At 59.6% G+C, this 20,222-nt stretch overlaps 1 protein-coding gene across 1 annotated transcript; it reads left to right on the top strand.

The window, feature by feature from the left end:
* The first annotated feature begins 1,134 nt into the window (after nt 1-1,134).
* PADI6 (peptidyl arginine deiminase 6) lies at nt 1,135-19,963 on the top strand. Its single transcript, XM_027965660.3, has 16 exons — nt 1,135-1,281; nt 1,983-2,166; nt 3,990-4,062; nt 6,633-6,697; nt 8,090-8,198; nt 8,961-9,086; nt 10,763-10,953; nt 11,195-11,298; nt 13,403-13,514; nt 14,880-14,987; nt 15,181-15,335; nt 15,978-16,134; nt 16,239-16,362; nt 17,343-17,413; nt 18,222-18,383; nt 19,498-19,963. The coding sequence occupies exons 1-16, from the start codon at nt 1,190-1,192 to the stop codon at nt 19,729-19,731; spliced, it is 2,067 nt and encodes a 688-aa protein (XP_027821461.2). The 5' UTR covers nt 1,135-1,189; the 3' UTR covers nt 19,732-19,963.
* Nucleotides 19,964-20,222: the final 259 nt, after the last annotated feature.

Raw genomic sequence — 20,222 nt, 5'->3', positions numbered from 1 at the left:
GAAAGATTTAGAAGAACCTGATGCCGATGCTGTTGGCTGCCTCCACATTAGGGAACTAACGGGAGAGACAGAAGGAGGGAAACTGTGTTGCAAGCCGCCTTTTGAACTTGGACGCATGTGCCTGTCATATGTATTCAAGAACCATCAGTTCAGTTCAGTTCAGTCGCTCAGCTGTGTCCGACTCTTTGCGACCCCGTGAATCGGAGCATGCCCGGCCGCCCTGTCCATCACCAAGTCCCGGAGTTCACTCAGACTCACGTCCATCGAGTCCGTGATGCCATCCAGCCATCTCATCCTCTGTCGTCCCCTTCTCCTCCTGCCCCTGATCCCTCCCAGCATCAGGGTCTTTTCCAATGGGTCAGCTCTTCGCATGAGGTGGCCAAAGTGCTGGATTAACCCACACTTAAAGTCTTAAACTTCGCTGGCGAGCCTCGTGGGCTAGAGCAGGTGTTCCCATTTCTTGGCTCAGTGAACTCGGCGGAGATGCGGAGCTGCTGGCGACCTTGCTCAGCGGGGGCCCTTCGTCCGCTCTTTCCACCAATCCCTGCCCGCCCCCTGCTGGGCGCTGATGACACAGCTGTGCTCAAGGAGCCCCCTAATCCCCTGGGGAGGGCACGCAGCTGCCTGGACCACCCCCAGGGGTTCGAGGCTTTCACAGGCGCCATCCCCTAGTCAGCTTCAGAGCCCTGGGAACCACTGGTCCATCACTTACCACTTTCCAGGAAACCCACACCTTACGACCGAGGCCTCAAAGTCTAGAGGGGCTGCCCCGTGCCCTCTCCTGACCAGCGCCCCACGCACCCCCCTGCAGATCCTTGCTCCAGACAGCTCCCAGCTTAGTTAAGCCTCCAGCGCCGAGGCCAGGTTGACCAATCCCAGGCACCAGCTTTCCAGCTGGAGGCCAGAGCTCCAGGCAGCCAGCCCCAGCCCCTGCAGAGCTGCAGGCACTAGCTGCTTAATGAATTGGTGCTGCCCCGGCTCTGACCCCAGCTGCACCTCAGCAGCGCCTCTCCTCCCAGCAAACCTCTGCGGAGGAAATCAGTTACACTCTGGCAGCTGCTACAGCCTCCTTAACAAGGGGGCGGGCTGGAGGCCCCTGAACCCATAAGAGGGGCAGGCAGTGGGCGCAGCCTCGGGGTTGTCAGAGGTTGCCGTGCCGGGTGGGGTGGTCAGCCCAGAGGGCCGTGCCATGGCCTTCCGGAACATCGTCCCTCTGTCCCTGGACAGCCCAACCCACGCTGTGTGTGTGCTGGGCGTGGAGCTCTTCTTAGACGTCAGTGGGTGAGGAGCTGGGAGAGGTCTGGGCGGGGAGGCTGGCGAGGATCCTTACCTGGGGCATCCTTGGCTTACGCGGGAGTCGGGGGCTCACTGCTCGCTCTGTACCTACCCCGCTGTCCTGCTCCATCTCAAGGAGCCGAGGTCGGGTCTTTAAGGGCCTCCCGGTCCTGCTTCTGCTGCTCCTAGGCTGTGGGACCTTGGAAGCACGTGCGTTGCCCTCTCTCGGTCCCCTTCCCCATGAAAGGGGGTGAGGATGACCCCCGAGGCGGCCGTGCGGACTGATGAAGCAGGCTCCTGTGAGCTGGAGCTGTGGTGGGAGGTGACTCTCAGGGCCCCTGCCTTCCCCCGGCCCCGGCACAGACCTGCCAGGCCTTGCTTTTCCCCCGTAGGGATCCCTCATGGCTCAGACAAGGGGCCCTCCCCTCCCAGGAAGGTGGGCCTTCAAGAATAAGATGTAGGTTAGCAACTTCCAGAGCATCCTCGGGAGGCGGGGGTCTGGGCGGCAGCTTGTCGCGGGGCCGGCATGGAGGTCCTGGGAGCAGGATGTGGTGAGGGGAAGGCTGATGTGTTAGGACCCAAAAGTGCCTTGACCGTGAGTTGGGGGGCTTCAGCAGCAGAGAGGCTGGGGGCACCCCCTCCAGCTGCACTCCGGGCCAAGAAGGTGGGGCCTGTGCGCCAAGCTCTGTCTGCTCGCCGGCCCCCAGGTGCGCCCCGCCGGCGTGTGAGTCCTTCTCCGTGGACGCGTCTCTGGGCGTTGTGGTCCGCGTCTGCGGCGCAGACCCGGTGGAGAGCAGGGAGGGGCCGGCCGCGCCCCGCTGGCCCCTGTCGCGCCCCACGGACGTGCTGGTGGCAATGACGTCCCCCAACTTCGCGGAGGACGAGGGCAAGGTAGGCCTTGGGTGGTGGGGGAGGTGAGGGCAGCTCTTCCGGGAGGAGCTGACGCAAGCCCTGGGGCCTCCCTCCTGGCAGCTGGGGCCTCCTGAGCGCAGAGTCTGAAAATTCAGAGCCAAACGCTTTGTCTGATCGCATTCAGTGCTTGCAGCCAACCTGTGACCCCGTTTTACAGACAAAGAAACTGAGGCACAGAGTCAGGGAAGCACCCTGCCCAGGCCAATAACTGGCTGAGCAGGGATTCAAGCTCAGGTGTGTCTGTCTCCCCCATTCACGCTTCTGACCACCACACTAGCTTCCAAGTCAGCTTTTTTAAGGTCTGGCCTAAAAAGTTTCAGCAGTAGGACTCAGATGGGCTTTTTGGCTAAGGCTGGTCTCTCAGATATGGAGCCTCTTGATGAAACTTAAGAGCTACCACGGGTCTGATGCTGAGTACCAGGTACTGAATCACGTCTCCCAAGGTCGGCGTTCCCTCTGCTCATGTGTGAGGAAACGGAGCCACACCCTAACGGGACAGACCCAGGATCCGAGCCCAAGCCCATGCCCTATCCTCTGGGCAGGATGCTGCCCAGATGGGACCCGTGGCAGAGAGATGGACTCTCAGCTCGTGCAATGGGCTCAGCTGAATCTGAGCGGTTAGTGGCGGCTGAGTAATTAAAATCACCTGATGCCCAGGCCTCGGCCCCTGCCAACCAAACCATCCTCTGAGCCTCATAGCTCCAGCTGACCCCAGTGTGAGGCTGAGGCAGCACAGCTGAGGGAGGCATGTTTAGGACTGGGGGACTTTTGCCAGAACGTTCCAGAGGAGAGTCAGTAGGGGGCTAAGCTGGGATGACTGAGAGGGAGTATACACACCTCCTCCACCGGTGCCCAGGGCAGGTGACTCACCAACAGGCAGGTGAAAAAGTCGCTCAGTCGTGTCCAACTCTTTGCGGCCCCATGGACTATACAGTCCATGGAATTCTCCAGGCCAGAATCCTGGAATGCGTAGCCTTACCCTTCTCCAGGGCATCTTCCCAACCAAGGAATTGAACCCAGGTGACCCGCATTGCAGGCGGATCCTTTACCAGCTGAGCCACAGGGAAGCCCAAGAGACAGGTAGGACACTTATCAAGCGTCTCAGAGAAGGACTGAGGCTGTGATGTGGCCCAGCTGAGCCCAGAGCACCTGAGAAGCGTCTCTGCCCAGCGCTCCGCCTCCAGCAGCACTAGGACTCAGACGCTTACCTCGGGCCCCAGCTAATGGCTAGTTCTGTGGTTCGAGATGAAGGCCTGTGGTCAAGGCCAGAGGCTGAAGGGCAGGGCTTTCTCGAAAGTACGAAGACTCCTCTGCAAGCAGAGGTCGCTGTGAGACCCAGGACAGGCAGCCCCCGCCCCCAGCGGCCTCTTTCTGGGCAGCTTGGCCCATTGGAGGCCCCACAGCCTCACAGCCCATCTTGTGGGGTCCCAGGAGGGGTGGTGTAGCAGGCAGGACATGGAGGGCAACTTAAAGCTTGACCTCTAGAGCTGCACAGCCCAGATCCTAAGTCCTGTTCCACCCCTTTTACTGGCCAATAGTTCAGTCCTGACTTCTCTGCCCTGTGGTTAGAGCCCGCCTGGACGGGCAGTGGTGAGGCCTCGGTGTGGAAGGGCTTGGTGGAGGGTCGTGGCGCGTCACACCCGGGGGCTCTAACAGCCCAGTGACCCTGTGCTCACTCCCGGGAGTCACTGGAAGCTCAGAAGTTGTGGCGTGAGACCGAAGGCAAACGGCCAGAGCCAGGGACAGGGCCCTGTCCCCGGCCCATCCGCTAACGCCCCGGGGGTCCCGGGTGGTCTCCACAGGTCCTGGTCTTCTACCACCAGCCCAAGGAGGACACCCCCGTGGCCACGGCTGTACTCCACCTCACGGGCGTTGGTGAGTGTCCCCCGGGCCCAGGGGGAATGGCAGGGCCTCTCCCTGTAATGAGAGGCCCCTGCGGACTCATTCGGTGCCCGCTTCCCTCAAAGCTCAGCCGCTGCTCTGCCAGCCTCGCTCGCTCTCGCCGTCGGGACCCCTCGTGTTTGTGTCCACACCCACCCGTGTCGGGGCCCTACGGCGGCCTCTCTTTTAGTCAGTGATGTCTGGTCCCAAGTTGACCTTAACGATGACAAACTTTCCCTCATTCACGAGTATTCCATCAGCAGTTCTTACTGGTGGAGCAAGCCACCTCCCCTCTTGCCCTCCGCCGCGCTCTCTAACAGAGTCTCGTGTGCATTTCGGGCTGCCCCGCATCTTCGTTGCTGTGTCTGCTTTCTCCGGCTGCGGGAGCAAGGGCCTCCCGCCAGCTTCAGGGCTTGGGCATCTCATGGCGGCGCGTCTGCCGTCGCCAAGCACCAGCTCCGGAGCTCAGGCTCGGTAGTTGTGGCCCAAGGAGCTCAGAGGTCCCGCGGCACGTGGACCCGCTGGGACCGAGGATTGAACCGTATCCCCTGTGTTGGCAGAAGAGTTCTTTATCACTGGACGGCCAGGGAAGTCCCTGCCCTTCTTTAGATTGTTCCGGAACAAACTATATTCCCTTAATAGAAACAAGCTGTGGCACCTGTCCTCCTGAGGAACTAGCTGTAATGTCTGCCTTTAGACCTAATTCCACGGTGTCTTCAAACTCCGCCCCCCACCTCTCTGCATCGTTAGTTCTTCCTCACCTTCCCGTGAACCTGCTCAGACCAGATGCCCACTGCCGAGGGTACCAGACAGCCTCTACTGCCCTCGCCTCAGTGGTCCACTCTCCTCCCCCTGGACCTTTCGGCAGTGTCTGTGGCCCTGGTGGTCCTTTCTTGAGCCATTTCACCTGGAACGCCACAGGGACCCTGTGCTCAGATTCCTCCTCCACGGCTGCCCTTTCCTTCTCAGGTTCCGGTTCTGGATCCTTCGCTGGCTACACCCACGCCCCCAACCTGCCTGGCAGAGAGCTGCAGGCTCAGATAGCCCACGGATGACTCAAAACCCTCTAGCCCAGCGTCTCCCATAAACTCGGAGGCCTACCGGCCAACATAGCTCCTCGAGGGTCTGAGCAAAGTCTCACACCGAATAACGCTGGGCTGACTCCCCCTGCCCCAGACGTCTCTTTCCTAATAGTCCTGGCACCCGGCTCGATGGCAGCTCCATCCTTCCAGCTGGTCAGGGCCAAGCCCTTGGGTTCGCCCTGACTTCTCCTCGCCCCATGTTGACTGTGAATCTTGTCGGGTTACCTTAAGTCTAGCTCAGGTCCAGCCACCTGCCGCTTCTGAAGCTCTGAGCCTGGCCTAAGCCTGGTCACCTCTGCCTGGGTCACTGATCAGCCCTCAGCGAGGTCCTCAACGGGGTTCCCTGCTCCATCCTTGATCTTCTGCAGGTCAGTTCGGCCCCTAGAGAGGCCCCCTCTTTAGAAGGCTGTCAGGTAACATTTCATCAAATCAGAGCCTGCTCCTGCTTGCCCATGCTCGGGTTAAAGCTGGCATCATCACTGCCCACGCGACCTGCCCAGCCTGGCTCCAGGCTCCCTCTGACCCGCAGCCTCTTTCTCTTACTCTGCTCATCCTGTTCTGGGTACTCTGGCCTCTGATCTTGGAACTTGCCCCTGTGCGCTTCTCATCCTAACAGCTTTTACCCCAGACACTTTAACACGGGTCACTTCCTGTCTCCTGCAGGCCTCTGTTCACACTCAGGAGGCTTCTCTGATCTAAAACTGAGACGGCCCGCTGGCCCCTGTTCCCTGTAGCATTTCTCCCTCGGACATAACGTGCGTTTTATTGCTTCACCGCCTGCCACTGCTGTGTGTGCACGGGTACACGCACGCGTCCCTGAGGCCAAAGCAGCCGGGCTCGTCCTGTGTGCTGCCGCACCCCGAGGACCGAGAACGGTACTTGGTGGGTAGCAGGCCTCGCTAAGTGGACGGCAGCAGAGGAGGGCTGTTCCTTGGCCCTGACATTCCAGCTGAGAGAGAGCGTCCTAGATGCCAAGAGCTATGAACTGGGGTAAAGTCACAGGCAATCAGTAGGGTCAGAGGAGGGGGTGGGAGGCGGGAAGTAAAGACCCAGGAGGAACCTCTATGGTGATACTTGGGCAGAAGCCTAGATCCTCAGCCCTAAAGGGGCTTGGAATTCCCACGTACTGAGCCCTGGCTGTGACTCAGAGCGCCAAGCGCTTTCCTGAAGTCTAGGGAGGTGGGCCTTCCAAGTAGGCATCACCTGGGAAGCAGCCAAGAGGCACAGATGGCATTGTGACCGCAGTGCAGCTGTTCTGTGGGCCCCCAGGAGGTTAGGAGAGACCCACGGATGCCTGGCCCCCTCCAGGCTGGCTCACGAGACACCGTCTACCTCTGAAGAATTTTCTTCTAAGCCAGCAGCCTGCCCCAAAGGCTGAAGGATCCTAACACCAGCCCTAGACCATCCGGAGGGTCCTTACCTTCAGCCCAGAGGCTGCGTCCCGCAGGTCTCAGTGGCTGAGACCTCTTCCCTCTGTTGCAGAGCTCTCCCTGGATGTGGACATCTACCGTAGCGGGCACTTCGAGGCGACTGACAAACAGGCTAAGGTGAGGCTGGAAGCAACCGCAGACTCGTTTTGGCCTTTGTAGCTCTTTTTTTTTTAAGATTTATTTTTTAATGACCATTTTTAAAGTCTTTATTTAGTTTGTTATAATATTACTTCTCGGTTTTTATTTTAATGGTTTGGTTTCTTTGGCTGTGACGGCATATGGGATCTTGGCTCCCCAGTCAGGGATTGAACCCACATGCCTGCAGTGAAAGCTGAACTGTTGGACTGCCGGAAAGTCCTGTGTCCAGTGTCTCTATAAAATATATATATACACATATATATTTGGCTGGGCCAGGTCTTAGCTGCAACATCTAGTTCCCTAACCAGGGATTGAACCCAGGCCCCCTGCTTTGGGAGCACAGACACTTAGCCACTGCACCACTAGGGAGGTCTTATAGTGTCTCTTAAGTCAAATTCAGTTCAGTTGCTCAGTCGTGTCCGACTCTTTGCAACCCCATGGACGGCAGCACATGAGACCTCCTGTCCATCACCAGCTCTCGGAGTTCACTCAAACTCGTATCCATTGATTCGGTGATGCCATCCAACCATCTTATCCTCTGTCGTCCCCTTCTCCTCCTGTCCTCAATCTTTCCCAGCATCACGGTCTTTTCAAATGAGTCAACTCTTCGTATCAGGTGGCCAAAAGTATCAGAGCTTCAGCATCAGTCCTTCCAATGAACACTCACGACTGATCTCCTTTAGGATGGACTGGTTGGATTTCCTTGCAGTCCAAGGGACTCTCAAGGGTCTTCTCCAACACCACAGTTCAAAAGCATCAATTCAAATCAGAACGGGTGGCGTCAATTTCTAACACTTTCAAAAAATCAAAATGTCAGTAACTAGGTGTCACGAGGCTGCCATCCTCGCCTGGTCATGGAGCCAGGTAGGCCAGAGGGTCAGCTCTCCCCTCACAGGGAACAGGTCTCCTCAAACCCACAGGGCTTCCCCTGTGGCTCAGCGGGTGAGGAACCCACCCCCACTATAGGAGCCACAGGAAACACAGGTTTGCTCCCTGGGCCGGGAAGATCCTCTGGAGGAGGACATGGCGACCCGCTCCAGCCTGGGGAACCCCATAAACAGAGGAGCCTGGTGGGCTGCAGTGCATGGGGTCGCAGAGGGTCGGACACGACTGAACAAGTTGCACTTTCTCTCCTCGGACCCTTCCTCCTATGACCCTGAGCCGAGGCTGGAACTGGTAACCTGCCTCTAGCCCTTCTCCCTCCTCAGCCCTCTTACCTGCTGTTACCGGCCCATTCTGGAGGCTCTTGAGTGGACTCTGAAGGGCTCGCCCTGGAGGAAGGCTTGACTCTGCCCCGAGGTGGAGCAGCGTCTATAAGGCTGAGGACGCGCCTGGCCTCGGCCTGAACCAGTGTTCCTGTCGTCTTTACAGAGAACCTGGGTCTGGGGCCCCGGTGGCTGGGGTGCCATCCTGCTTGTGAGCTGCAGCCCTTCTGCCGCGGGCCAGCCCGGGGACAAGAACAAGGTGTTCTCCTCTGAAGGTGAGAACGGGCCGCTGACGGAGGCCCATCACCCCTCCCCTCCCTGGGCCCTGCCCCACCTCTCAGTACACCAGACCCCAAGCTGACACCCTGCTCTGGGCCCTCGAGCCTCTTGTCAATGGACTGAACTGGGCAGGAAGGGGCCCCGAGGCAAGAACACAGGCTCTAATGTCAGATAACAAACTGCTGTTACTTCCTGGCCATGAACTTGAGTATGTGAACTTCCTGGTTTTGTCTCCCCACCTGTAAAACGGGGGTCATACAAAGGTCATAATGGGTGCTTGAGAAGGCTAGACAAGGACCTGCAAGGTGGAGGCCAGACACTTCCTGAAAACCCGCTCGTAGCCCGGGAGCAGGGCCCTGAGTGTCCGGACAGTGTCCTGACCTGTGATCACGACGTGGATCCCAAGTCTCAGCTGTAGAATGGGGTGTCCTGGTTCACACCAAAGCTGGAGGGAAACCCTTGCTGACCAGCTGTGCCAGGCCCTGTTCTAGGAGTTTGTGGGGACCTATCTGCCTCTTACAACTGAGAGGGTAACTGCCAGCCTCACTGGGGTGGGCCCGCAGGATGGCAAGCTGCCTGTGTCCATGTGGGAGGCAAGCGGCAGAGACAGTGACGCAGGCCTGGGCCAGGGCAGGAGGTCAGGGGTCTTTGGAGCTCCAGTGTTAACACAAGACCCCTACCCCCGGCCCTACTGCCCCTCCACCCCTGGGGCTCTGGCCTCTAGAAGTCCCTAAACCGTTTCCTTCTCTCTTATTCAGAAGTAAAGAGTTTGTCCCAGATGGTGCTGAAAGTTCAGGGGCCCAGCTGCATTACAAAGAATTACCGGGTGGTTCTCCACACCTCCAAGGAAGAGTCGGAGAAGGCAAGAGTCTACCGGCCACAGAGTGAGTGAGTGTGAGCATGTCAGGGCAGGTTGTGGCCGTCCTCGGCCCGGGCAGAGTCCCCGGCAGGAGGTTGCTGGGGACCTAGGGCAGCAGCTCAGGGTCTGTTGCAGCTGGATGTGTGTCCCTGAGGCCCTCTGCCTGCTGCCCCCAGCCCACATGGTTCTAGAAATGAAGATGCCGTCATGAAAGCCGCCGTCATCGATGGCCCGGGCGGTTGAAGGGTGGTAGTCAGGTACAGAGAGGAAGGTGGCAGGTGGCACTATCTGACAGCGTGCCCGTCAGAGGGGTGAGATTCCTGAGGAACAAAGAGGTGGTCTAGACGTACCATCGAAGATCAGAGGGCATCTGCCCCACCTCCAGCCAGTGGTCCACGGAAGGTAGGAGAAAGCCGCACGGTTCAAGGAAGCGCCTACTCTGTGCCCTAGGGCACCAGCTCTGGAAGGATAAGCGTGCTGCATGCTCCCAAAGCCCAGGGCAGATGGACAGAGAGCCAAGGACCAAGCAGGGGCTTGGGATGGAGGTGGGGAGGGCGCAGGGGGAAGCCAGGCTGAGCAGGGCCAGGCCCGGGTGGACAAGAGCAGGAGGGGCCTCCAGGTGAAGGTAGCCGTTGGGGCTGGTCCTGCTGCTGCCTCTCTTGTGTTTTAATTTGGCCTTCTCGGGTCTTTGCTGAATCTTACGGGCGCTCTCATTGCGGTGCTTGGGTTCCCTGGCTGGGGCGCAAGGGCTCAGGGGTGGTGGCATAGAGACTTGGCTGCTCCACGGCATGTGGGGTCTTAATCGCTTGACCGAGGGTCGGGCCAGTGTCCCCTGCCTCGCAAGGTGGATGCTGAACCACCTGGACGCCAGGGAAGCCCCCGGCTGCCTATTCTGTGTGACACGGATGGCTGTTAAGCCCCCAAAGGGGCGAGGTTGCCAGTGAGTCCGAGCCCCGCCTTAGCGGCTGGTATATAGGGAAGCCCATAGGGAAATCGGTTACGCTTCTAGATATGAGAGAAGGCCCCGGCAGAGGGGAGATCCCAGGGCGCGGGCAGCCACACCCCAGCCCTGCAGCACACCCGCTGAGACCCCTGGGCAAGGGTCCCTGCGGGGATGTGGGGGAGTCCCACCCCCTCACGGCCTGGGCCGGGCCAGTGAGGGGCCCTGCAGGCAGACAGGAGCAGGGGGCCGTACAGGTGTGTCCCCAGTGCTGGGGTGGCCAGCTGGCCCGCCGCAGACCCAGGCCAAGCCTGCAGCCGGCATGCCTAGCGCCTGCGATGAGGCTCTTCTGAGCCGCCTGGAGCCCGTCTACCTGGGAGCCACAGCCCCACTCGGTGATCGCTGTGTTACAAGCCAGACAAGAGGCTGGTGGCCCGGCTTGTACTGGATGAGGCTCCCAAGCCTGTCTCTGAACAGTCTCACCTTGAAGACTTATGACACTCCTCCCAAGTGGATCAAAGTGTAGAACCACCATGCGCCTTCACTTCCTGAAGGCAGGTGTTTTTTTGAGTCTCACCCCCTGGCAGGTCTTTAAAGAGCAACTGGTCCTCACTGATAAACAAACATCTAGCTATCCATTAAGCCCCAAACACCAGGAACCTAGGGGCACGGCCAGCCTTGCCCCCTCTGCTGGGGCTCCCAGCCTGGCTTCCGACCCAAGGATGTGCCATCGGGGGTGGTCTGCCCTCCTTTCCTTCCAGATGATGGTTCCACGGCCTTCGAGTTGGTTCTGGGGCCTGACCAGCACACCTACACCTTGGCGCCCCAGTGGGATGACAGGAAGGGTACCTTGAAGGAAACCTTCTATGTTGAAGCCTTAGAGTTTCCATCCGCCAGCTTCTCGGGCTTGATTTCCTTCTCGGCCTCCCTGGTGGAAGAGTCTCAAGACCCGGTATGACCCCCCCTAGTAGCCAAGCAGCCCTCGGGGCAGGGACTGTGGAGGAAGGAGACCTCACACAGCCGGGCAGAAGACGGGGGCACGGTGGGGCTGGGGTGTTGTCACCTTCGGGTGAGGGCCCAGGGGGGCTGTGCTGAGCTGAACAGCCGGAGGCCTGGGGGAAGTGGGGAGGGTGGGCGGGAACCAGGTCTTCCATCGCAGCGAGGTATAAGCGGGACCTTGTCTTGCTCCGTAGCTGGTTCCAGAGACTGTGCTGTACAAAGACACAGTGCTGTTCCGGGTGGCCCCCTGCATCTTTGCTCCCACCACCCAGATGCCTTTAGAGGTATACCTATGCAGGTAAGAAACCCAGGCTGCCTGGGCCGGGCCATTTCTGTAACTGCTACGTCTGCCAGCAGGGCGGGTAAAGGTGACTGGACCTGTCACCAGGAAGGCGAACTCCTTCCCCCGAGACGGTCACCCAGGGCTTGTTACTTAATGAAGGGGCTGTATCAGCGACCACAGCGGCCCCCGTCTGCTCTTACCAAGAGGCAGGCAGCATGGCGCCCCATAGCATCGAGGGCTACAAAGCCAGGTATTAATAAAGGGACAGAGGGTAAGGCGGAGACTGTTCCGGCAAGGAGGCCTGAGCAACCAGGAGACGGTGGGGAGAGGGGCAGGCAGGATGACAGGGCGAGGTGGACAGGGCTGGGCGTGTTTAGGTTGTGGCCTCTGGGGCTGCAACAGACCCTCAAACACTGGGGTTTTTTTAAAATTCGGTTGTGCCGGGTTCTAGTTATGGCACATGGGATCTAGTTCCTGACCAGGGATTGAATCCAGGGCCCTGGCATTGGGATCACGGAGTCTTAGCCACCAGACTACCAGGGAAGTCCCAGGAAGGCTGTCTTTTTTTTTTTTTTTTTTTTTAAGGGAAGCAAAAAATAATGGTAATAGGTGAGATCCAGCAGAGAAGGGAAAACTTGCAGGGGAAAAGAGCAGACGAGTCACATGGCCGTAAGTGGCCAGCCAGCCCACTTTCTAGGAGGAAAAGCGGGACGCACTGGCTGGAGGACGTGCCGGTGGTGAGAGGCTGTCTGGTGCCAAGGACCTGGTGAAGTTGCCAACTTAGAGACTTGCCAGGATGGGGGTTTCCCCAGCTGTTTTTAGTAAAAGAGTTCTAGAGAAGAATAAACAGAACTAAATCCAACCAGGGTGGAGGGTTTTTCCAGGCAGATAAGCCCAAGAAGGACAAGCATGTGATTGTTATGGGGCATCACAGACTCGACGTCGGACATGGAGAAAGGCAAAGACGTGGGCTGACGGGAATAAAAGCGGTTGAGAGGCGGGCATCCCAGTGAGGTCGAGCTGTGGACCCAGGGAGCAGACAAAGGGAGGGGAAGACGGAGGTGGTGGAGCTGGACGGCTGATCTGGGAGCTGGGGGCCACTGGGATGGGAGGGCAGAGAGAAGACCTTGTCAAGTCCAGGCTCGGAAGAGGTCATGGTGGCCTGGATGGAGCACCTTACGGCAAGGACCTCCGTCCCTCCTCCAAACCCAGTGGAGGGGTAGGATAGAAATAGCTCTGCCGTGGAAGGGGCTGATAGGGGAGTACGGTCTGCTGAGGAAAGCCAGGCTTCAGAATGAGAAGGGAGAAGGGAAGAGCTTGAGGTATTCTCCTGAGAACAGATTTCCAGGTGCCAGGTCTGTCTTTGCCTTCTGTATCTGAAGACAGACGCTCACTCGCAGGAGGCGCTGCTGACACTCTGATCTAAAGACCCGCCCGTGGGGGAGGCACTCTTTGCCGCAGATGGTGTACGGGACTGGGGCTCCGTCTCCTCCCTAGCACGCACCTCAGACGCTCCAGACCTTAGCAAGCTGCTTCGCTCCCTGTAGTCTTGTCTGTGTAGAACTGAGAAATAGGTCCCTTTGGAACACTGGCGTGGAAGAGCGATTCAGGTCCATCGTTCTCTCCAGCACTGAACAGGTGCGCACTGTGAGCCTGTCAGCCTGGGGCTACGCACGGTGGTACTGAGGCCTCGGGGCTCAGGACCCACCCCCGACACCCCTGTGAATATGTCAGCCACACGGCCATCTCAAGGGGGCACTCGGCTTCTCGAGGAAAAAATGCAGCCGCTGTGGGGAGAGAAGAGACCGCCCCTGGGTAGACTGAGGCGGTTCGCAGACCGCTCGGCAGCGGGTGGAGGGGCCTGCAGAGCAGGGGCGAGCCAGTCCTAGGGCCCCAGAGCAGATGTTGATGCTAGCGACTCTTGATCTGACTTCGCCATGAGCTGGGCTGAGTGAGGCTGGGCCGGGCACACCCTGGGCGTGCCAGCTGGGGCTCCGTGAGCGGGGGGACAGCACTCTGCTCCCCTCGAGGGCAGGGGCACCCTTCCCCTGGGGCTGAGAGGTCACGGCAGGTGGGAGAGCTCGGCGGCCTCCCCAGACCGGCGCGTCTCCCGTGGCAGAGAGCTGCAGGTCCAGGGCTTCGTGAGCGCGGTGACGGAGCTGAGCGAGAGGAGCAACAGCCAGGTGGCGTCCGTCTACGAGGACCCCAACCGCCTGGGCCGGTGGCTCCAGGTAACAGCCCATGGCGAGGGGCGGGGGCGATCCCATGAGTGACACACGGCAGACCTCACCAGCGTCACTCAACCCTCCAGCGGAGCTAAGACTGACCAGGGACGGCCCTGTTCTCGGGACACCAGCGGGGGCCGATGAAATGACCTGCCCAAGTCCTAGCCACTAAGGGTAGAGCTTAGGGTCCAGCCTCCTCCCCTTCCAGAATGTTCACGTTCGGGACCACAGAACACACAGCCCAAAGCCCCAGGTTTCTGAGGATCTGACACCTCCAGCTACAGGGTCCAGCTCAACCCTGGTGGAGCACGAAGTGTCAGGCCCAGCCTTTGGAGGTCCGGTTCTCTGTTCACAACCGAGCCCCGCTCTGTGTAGCAGAGATGAAAGAATACTGACCTCTGCCCTGACCTCACCATAGCAGAACTCTAAGCGCTGTGAAAGCCCAAAACGAGACGGTCGGATGAGTCCCTAGATCAACCTCAGTGGTGTAGGCGGTCAGGACAATCTTCAAGCTGAGGGAGTAGGAGCTGGCTGTGCAAAGGTTGGGGTGGGGGTGGACTGGACTTGGAAGTAGGAGGCCTTCGGGCACAGAGACAGCTGAGATCCACCCCGTGTGGAACAGAAAAGCTGGTGTGGCCAGACCAGAGCCAACAGTCGTCAGAGGTAAGAGCTGAATTTCATTTATCGGGGAAATATTAAGCCAAGTTAAGGAAGGGAAGAGGCCGGTCCCAAGCAAGGTGACACGGAAAGGTATGAATCAGGGGAGTTGAATATTCTGACTTAGGGTTTTTAAATTATTCTTTTATTTTTGGCTGTGCTGTACGGCACGTGGGATCTCAGTTCCCTGATCGTGCTCCCTGCGGGGGAAGCGTGCAGTCTTTTAACCACTGGCCACCAGGGAAGTCCTTGACTTAGGTTTTGGAGAGACCCTCTGGCTGAGAAATAGAGCCAACCTTAGGGAGGGCAAGAACAGAAGAGACGCTGATTGGAGGGTCTTGCGGTCACACAGGCAAGAGGCCGTCAACAGCAGGTGGCTTCCCCTGAATAGTCCCAGAGAGGAGTCCACTGGGAACAGATTTTGGAAATAAAGCCAGCAAGGTCTGCTCATGGACGAGGGTGCAGATGAGAGGAGGAAGGGTCTTGGGTGACTCATCAGGTTTTAAAGGAGCGACTGGTCAGGGAAAGCCCCCAAGGCAGGGGAATGCCTGCGCAGGGTTTTGAGGGTTGAGCAGGAGTTTGCAGGAAGCCGGGGGGAGTCTCTCTGTACCCGGAGGGGGCCTGTGTAGAGGGGGCATTGTGGCTGGAAAACAACATGGGAGAGTAGCTGACGGAGCGAGAGAAACTCACCCCCTGTCCCCCTGTCCCCTCCAGGATGAAATGGCATTCTGCTATACCCAGGCTCCTCACAAGACTGTCTCCTTGGTCCTGGACACCCCTCGGGTTGCCAAGCCTGACGATTTCCCCATGAAATACTCACTGGTGGGGGCTCGGTTTGACTGATCTGAACTTGGTCCGCCTTCTCGGGTCTGGTGCCTGCTGGGACGCGATGGGTGCCGGGGAGAGGGCCCTGGTGGCGTCTGGGGGTGGGACTCTACCGGGAGCCTGGTATGGGTAAGACGGAGGCTTGAAGCCCCTCTCTCCTGACAGCCGCCCCGGCCGGGTCTCCTTCCAGAGCCCTGGGGTTGGCTACCTGACTCTGCGCACCCAGGACCACACAGTGGCCAGCATAGACATCATTGGGAAACTGATGGTGTCCCCCCCTGTGAAGGCCCAAGGAAAAGAGTACCCTCTGGGCAGGGTCCTCATCGGCAGCAGCTTTTACCCCAGGTGAGGCAGGAGGCCAGGTGGTGGCTGCCTTAAAACCAAGGGGAGGGACCCTCAAAGTTCGCCTGGATCCTCCTGATTCCCGGGGGACTCGGTGGGTCATCTGCTCTGGGCCTTCACCTGTCAAGTCAGGCCCTCTAAGTCCTCACGTAGGAGACGAGCGGGGAAACAGCAGACAAGCTGCTCATTCCGAGCGGCGATTTCCAGGCTTTCAAATGAAGCACGCGACGCTTGGTCGGTCGGTGGCCGCTCGCCTGTTACAGAGCCAGGAAATAGCTGCGCCGCGGGCTCAGGCTTCCTCTAGAATCCCTTGGCTCAGTCCTGAGTGGAGCCAGAGCAGAGTTTCGATTTTTATGGGAGTACAGTTGATGTACAATGTCTTAATTTCCGCTGCACAAAGCGACTCAGTTATACAGACCTGTGTTCACATTCTCCCCCACTACGGCTTATCCCAGGGTGTCGAATGTCGTTCCCTGTGTTGTGCGGTAGTGAGATTCTTAATCACCTCGGCCCCCTGCCCCCGGTACAGCCTGGCCAGCGGCTAGCGCACCGTGTTACCTGAAGGTTGCCTGGCTCTCGGCGAGTAGTTGGCCGCCAACCTGGGCCACACCGCCTCCCGGGCTATTCTTTCCACCTTCCCTTTAGCAAGGACTCCCGGAACATGAGTCAGAGCCTCCAGGACTTCCTCCGTGCCCAGCAAGTCCAGGCCCCGGTGGAACTCTTCTCCGACTGGCTGATGACCGGCCATGCCTGCGAGTTCATGTGCTTTATCCCCACACAGTACAAGGTGGAGGGCAAAAAGGTCTGTGTCGGGGGCAGGCGGGGATGTCTCCCACCCTCTTCCAAAGACTCCTGGAAGCTTCTGGAGGAGAAGCTGGCACCCGACCCCCCTCCTCTGTTCCCCAGGACTTCCGGCTGCTCCTGGCCAGCCCCAGCTCCTGCTACAAGCTGTTCAAGGAGAGACAGAAGGAGGGCTATGGAGACGCAATGCTCTTTGAAGGGCTTAGGAAGGACCAGCTCATTTCTAACGGTAAGGCAGCCCCTCGGCCCCCGTGTCCTTCCTAGACAGCCACCTCCGCTTTGTCCCTCCCGATGGAAGGGGTCCTCAGGAGGCATGGGAGCATAAAGCGTGCCATCTTAGAACGCTGTGTTCCCTTTCAGGGTAATTCTGGTGGTGCTAGCATGGGCAGATCAGCCAGAAACCCTGGGACGGCTGAGGCTGCTAGGATATATGCGGCGGGGAGCTCCGTGCTCCAGGGGCAAACCAGATGCTACCAACGCTAGCCTCTGGACCTCTCTGGGGAGGCTGGACAGGTTTCTGGGCACGGGGACTTCCGGCCCTCTGGTCGCCCTTCAGGAGGACGCAGTGGGCAGACGGTGGGGCCTGCTGCCACGGCAGCTCTGTCCTGTCCCTTTTGGGAGCCTAGAAAGGGGGGTCGGGGTGCTGCTGTAGCCCTCCAAGTGTGGCCTGAGGACCGGCAGCTTTAGCGCTCCAACTGGGAGTCTGTGAGAAACGCAGAATTCCAGACTAGCCTTTGGGGTGGGGCTCAGGATCTCACGGTCCGAGGACTTGCGAAGGGAACCACCTGTCACACACCAATGACTGTTATCTCAGTTGATGGCAGAGTTGGGCAACTGAAGAACAAAGTTGAATAACGCGGTCGAGACCACAGGTGGCAGGCAGCCAGATCGGAAGGCAGGGAGGTGCCCAGGCAGGCGCGGGCTGCTCACCTGGCCCAGACTGCCTGCCTCAGAGCCTGTGGCAGGCTCCCCGACTCCAGCCAGGGATGGGAGGGGCCGGTTGTGGCGGCGGGAGTCCTCCTTGGCCTTTGATGGACCCTGCTGGGTCTCCAGATGTGACATTTGACCTAGAATGGTCCCCTGGAGATGAGTCGGGCCACACGCCATAGTCCCTGGCTGGCACGGCAGCTTAACTAGTGAGCTGTCTCCAGGACGGGAGTCTGCCCAGCCCTGACCCACAGCCGGCCTGCCCTCTCCTCCTTCCTACAGGGAGGGAGGCTGTTACCATCAACCAACTTCTGGCTGATGAAAAGATGAGGAAGCACAATGACTATGCTGAGGTACGGACCACGGATGGCGGGACCTGCTCTAAAAGGCGGGGGAAGGCCAGGACCACCTCGGCACCGGGTCCCTAACTGCACAGTAATAACCAACCAAGCGTCACGCACAGCGCCCGACTCCAGTCCTCACGGTGACCCTATGAAGTGACCTTGCCTTGTCCACGTGGATGGCGAGGCGCACAGAGCTGATGCCAGTGAGCTGGGAAACTGACCTGAGCCCCAGGGTGACCCAAGTCAGGGCTCTCTCAGCAACCCCAGCTTCTCCAGGAAGCGCTGAGCTCTAGAGAGCACCCCAGGGCCTTCTTGACTCTTCCTGGGTGAAATTGCCCAGTACCTCAAATCTTTGAAAACGTGAATCACGAGCTATGAGAAGCAGATGTCCCAGAAATTAAACCATCTCTAATGGGGAAGCCGGGGCCTGGAGAAGGGCAATGACGGGCCCAAGGTCACCCATTAGCACAAGGCCGCTCGCCCCACTGAGTCCTTAGGGCTCCCAGCCAAGGCATGCACTGTACCCTGACCTTGGAAGCCGGGGAAGCTTCTGGGCCCTGCAGGGTGGGCAGCAGCCAGGTGGGTGTCCGAACAGCGCCCCTGAGTCCTGGTGGCACGCACCCTGGGCGTAGGGTCGCGAGCCTTTCGTCATAAACCTGGGAGGTGGCTCAGGCATTGGGTATTAGCTGGTCTGGGGAGGGAGGTGCCCGGGGGTCTGCCAGAGGGCCGGAGCCCTGCCCGCAGCCACTGCCGAGGCGGCCAGTTCCTCGGGGCTGCGCCTGAGCGCCCTCCCTCCCTGGCCCCCTGCCCCCCGCAGAAGTGCATCCACCTGAACCGCAGCATCCTCAAGAGGGAGCTGGGCCTGCAAGAGGAGGACATCATCCCCATCCCGCAGCTCTTCTGCCTGGAGCACATCGCCAACGCGCCCCCCAGCGAGCAGACCAAGAGGCTCTACGCCCGGCCCTACTTCCCCGACCTGGTGAGGGCTGCGGCTGGCCGGCCTCGGGGCCAGACCAGAGGCGGGACCCCGCAGTCAGGGGCGCCTGAGAGGAAGGGGCGGCCCCCGTTAGGGCAGAGCCCTGCAGGGAGCAGGTGAGCGGGGCCCGGCTGGGCGACACCAGGGTGGAAGGGGCTGAGCCATCTGCTGGGCACAAGACCACAGAGAGTCTCTCTTGTGGAGTCTCCATGTATCTGCAGCACTCTGATTTAGAACAGGAATTGGGAATCTGGCAGTGTGGGTATTATGAGACCTCTGCTAGGCCAAGCCTCTTCCAACCGTGGTCTACACCTGACCTGTCTCTTACCACTGTGACTCCTCATGGAGGCGCCTAAAAAACTGAGACACTTGGCAGTTTCTTAAACACTTGCAGGCCTCTCTAAGCCCTGGGGATGCAGGACCTGCATTCAATCACAAATGGTTCTTTTTACAAAACCAGTGAGGCCTTCTGGGTGTGGAATATAGGAGACTTTCCTGGCCCTGGGAGAAGGGAGGTGTGGGTAATGGTGGGAGCAGCTGTGTTTGAGGAAGAGAGATGCTGGAGTGAAGGCGTGTGGAGTCCAATGACGAAACGGGGTGGAGAGCGTTCCAGCAAGAGGCAGGTGAGATGACAGGCCAGGGCAGGAGAGACGCAGTCCTGGGGAACCGGGGAAGTTGCCAAGCTAGGCCTTGGCTGGGCAGGGTTCTGGTCTTGCTACTGAGAAATGCGGGAGTCACTGGAGGGTCCAGCGGAGTGGGGAGGCTTGCTCAAAGGGATGAGTGGCGCCTGCCTGGGCACGGGCTCGGGGACCTGGTCTAGCCCAACTGCAGCTGGGTTTTCCCTGCACGGAATGAACCCCGTGGCCTTCCTTGAAGCCTAGAAGACTGGGGGGCTTTTCCACGACGACTCTGACCCCTGTCCAGGCCTGACCCACCTAACCGCCCCCGACAGCTGCAGCCTAGAAGACGGGGGGGTTTTTCCGCGATGACTCTGACCCCTGTCCAGGCCTGACCCACCTAACCGCCCCCCGACAGCTGCAGCCTAGAAGACTGGGGGGCTTTTCCGTGACGACTCTGACCCCTGTCCGGGCCTGACCCACCTAACCGCCCCCGACAGCTGCAGATGGTCGTGATGGGCCTGAACCTGGGCATCCCCAAGCCTTTCGGGCCCCGGGTCAGCGGCGCCTGCTGCCTGGAGGAGCGGGTCTGCCAGCTGCTGGAGCCGCTGGGCTTCCAGTGTACCTTCATCGACGACTTCGACTGCTACCTGACCGAGATCGGAGACTTCTGTTCCTGCGCCAGCATCCGCCGGGTGCCCTTTGCCTTCAAGTGGTGGGGCATGGTCCCCTAGACCACCTGAGCACCCCTGCCCTGCCCGGCACGCAAGGCCCACCGCTGCCACCCGACAGCGCCTGGTTCGTGCCTTGCTCAGGGACCCCCTTCCTAACCCTACGTGCCTCCAGCTCCCGGTTGCTCAGTGGGTGGCAATGCTGGCAGCCTGAGCCCCTTGGGAGAGCTTGGAAAATGGCTTTCAGCAGAGAAGTTACTGAGGGCCCATTAAAATCCTGGCTGTTCTGACTGCACCTTGGCCGTGATCTTGTTTGGGGCGGGGGGAGGTGGGGACAGGGGCTAACCGCTCAGGATGGGAAGTGGAACAGCTAGGACACCCTGGGGTCAGGCTACCCCGGGGAAGGGCTGGGGGCCAGGCTGCCTCGGAGCTGCCTGGAGCAGTGACTCGGCTCGGGTCAGTCATCTTCCCTGGTGGATCTCGATGCTTGAACTGCACGGGAGACTCTAGGCTGGGAGAAGGGAGAGGGCTTCCCTTTGGCCAGGTGGGAGCTG

The sequence above is a fragment of the Ovis aries genome, chromosome 2 (genome assembly GCF_016772045.2).
Source record: "Ovis aries strain OAR_USU_Benz2616 breed Rambouillet chromosome 2, ARS-UI_Ramb_v3.0, whole genome shotgun sequence".
In the NCBI taxonomy this organism is placed as follows: domain Eukaryota; kingdom Metazoa; phylum Chordata; class Mammalia; order Artiodactyla; family Bovidae; genus Ovis; species Ovis aries.
This window is presented reverse-complemented; position numbering and strand designations above follow the sequence as displayed.

What these genes read in the sequence shown, in the direction of transcription:
- PADI6 (XM_027965660.3), top strand. Translation starts at nt 1,190, where the DNA reads ATGGCCTTCCGGAACATCGTCCCTCTGTCCCTGGACAGCCCAACCCAC. An exon ending in GCCTGGGCCGGTGGCTCCAG is followed by an intron (nt 13,515 to 14,879) that starts GTAACAGCCCAT and finishes TGTCCCCTCCAG; the next exon opens with GATGAAATGGCATTCTGCTA. An exon ending in GGCCCTACTTCCCCGACCTG is followed by an intron (nt 18,384 to 19,497) that starts GTGAGGGCTGCG and finishes CGCCCCCGACAG; the next exon opens with CTGCAGATGGTCGTGATGGG.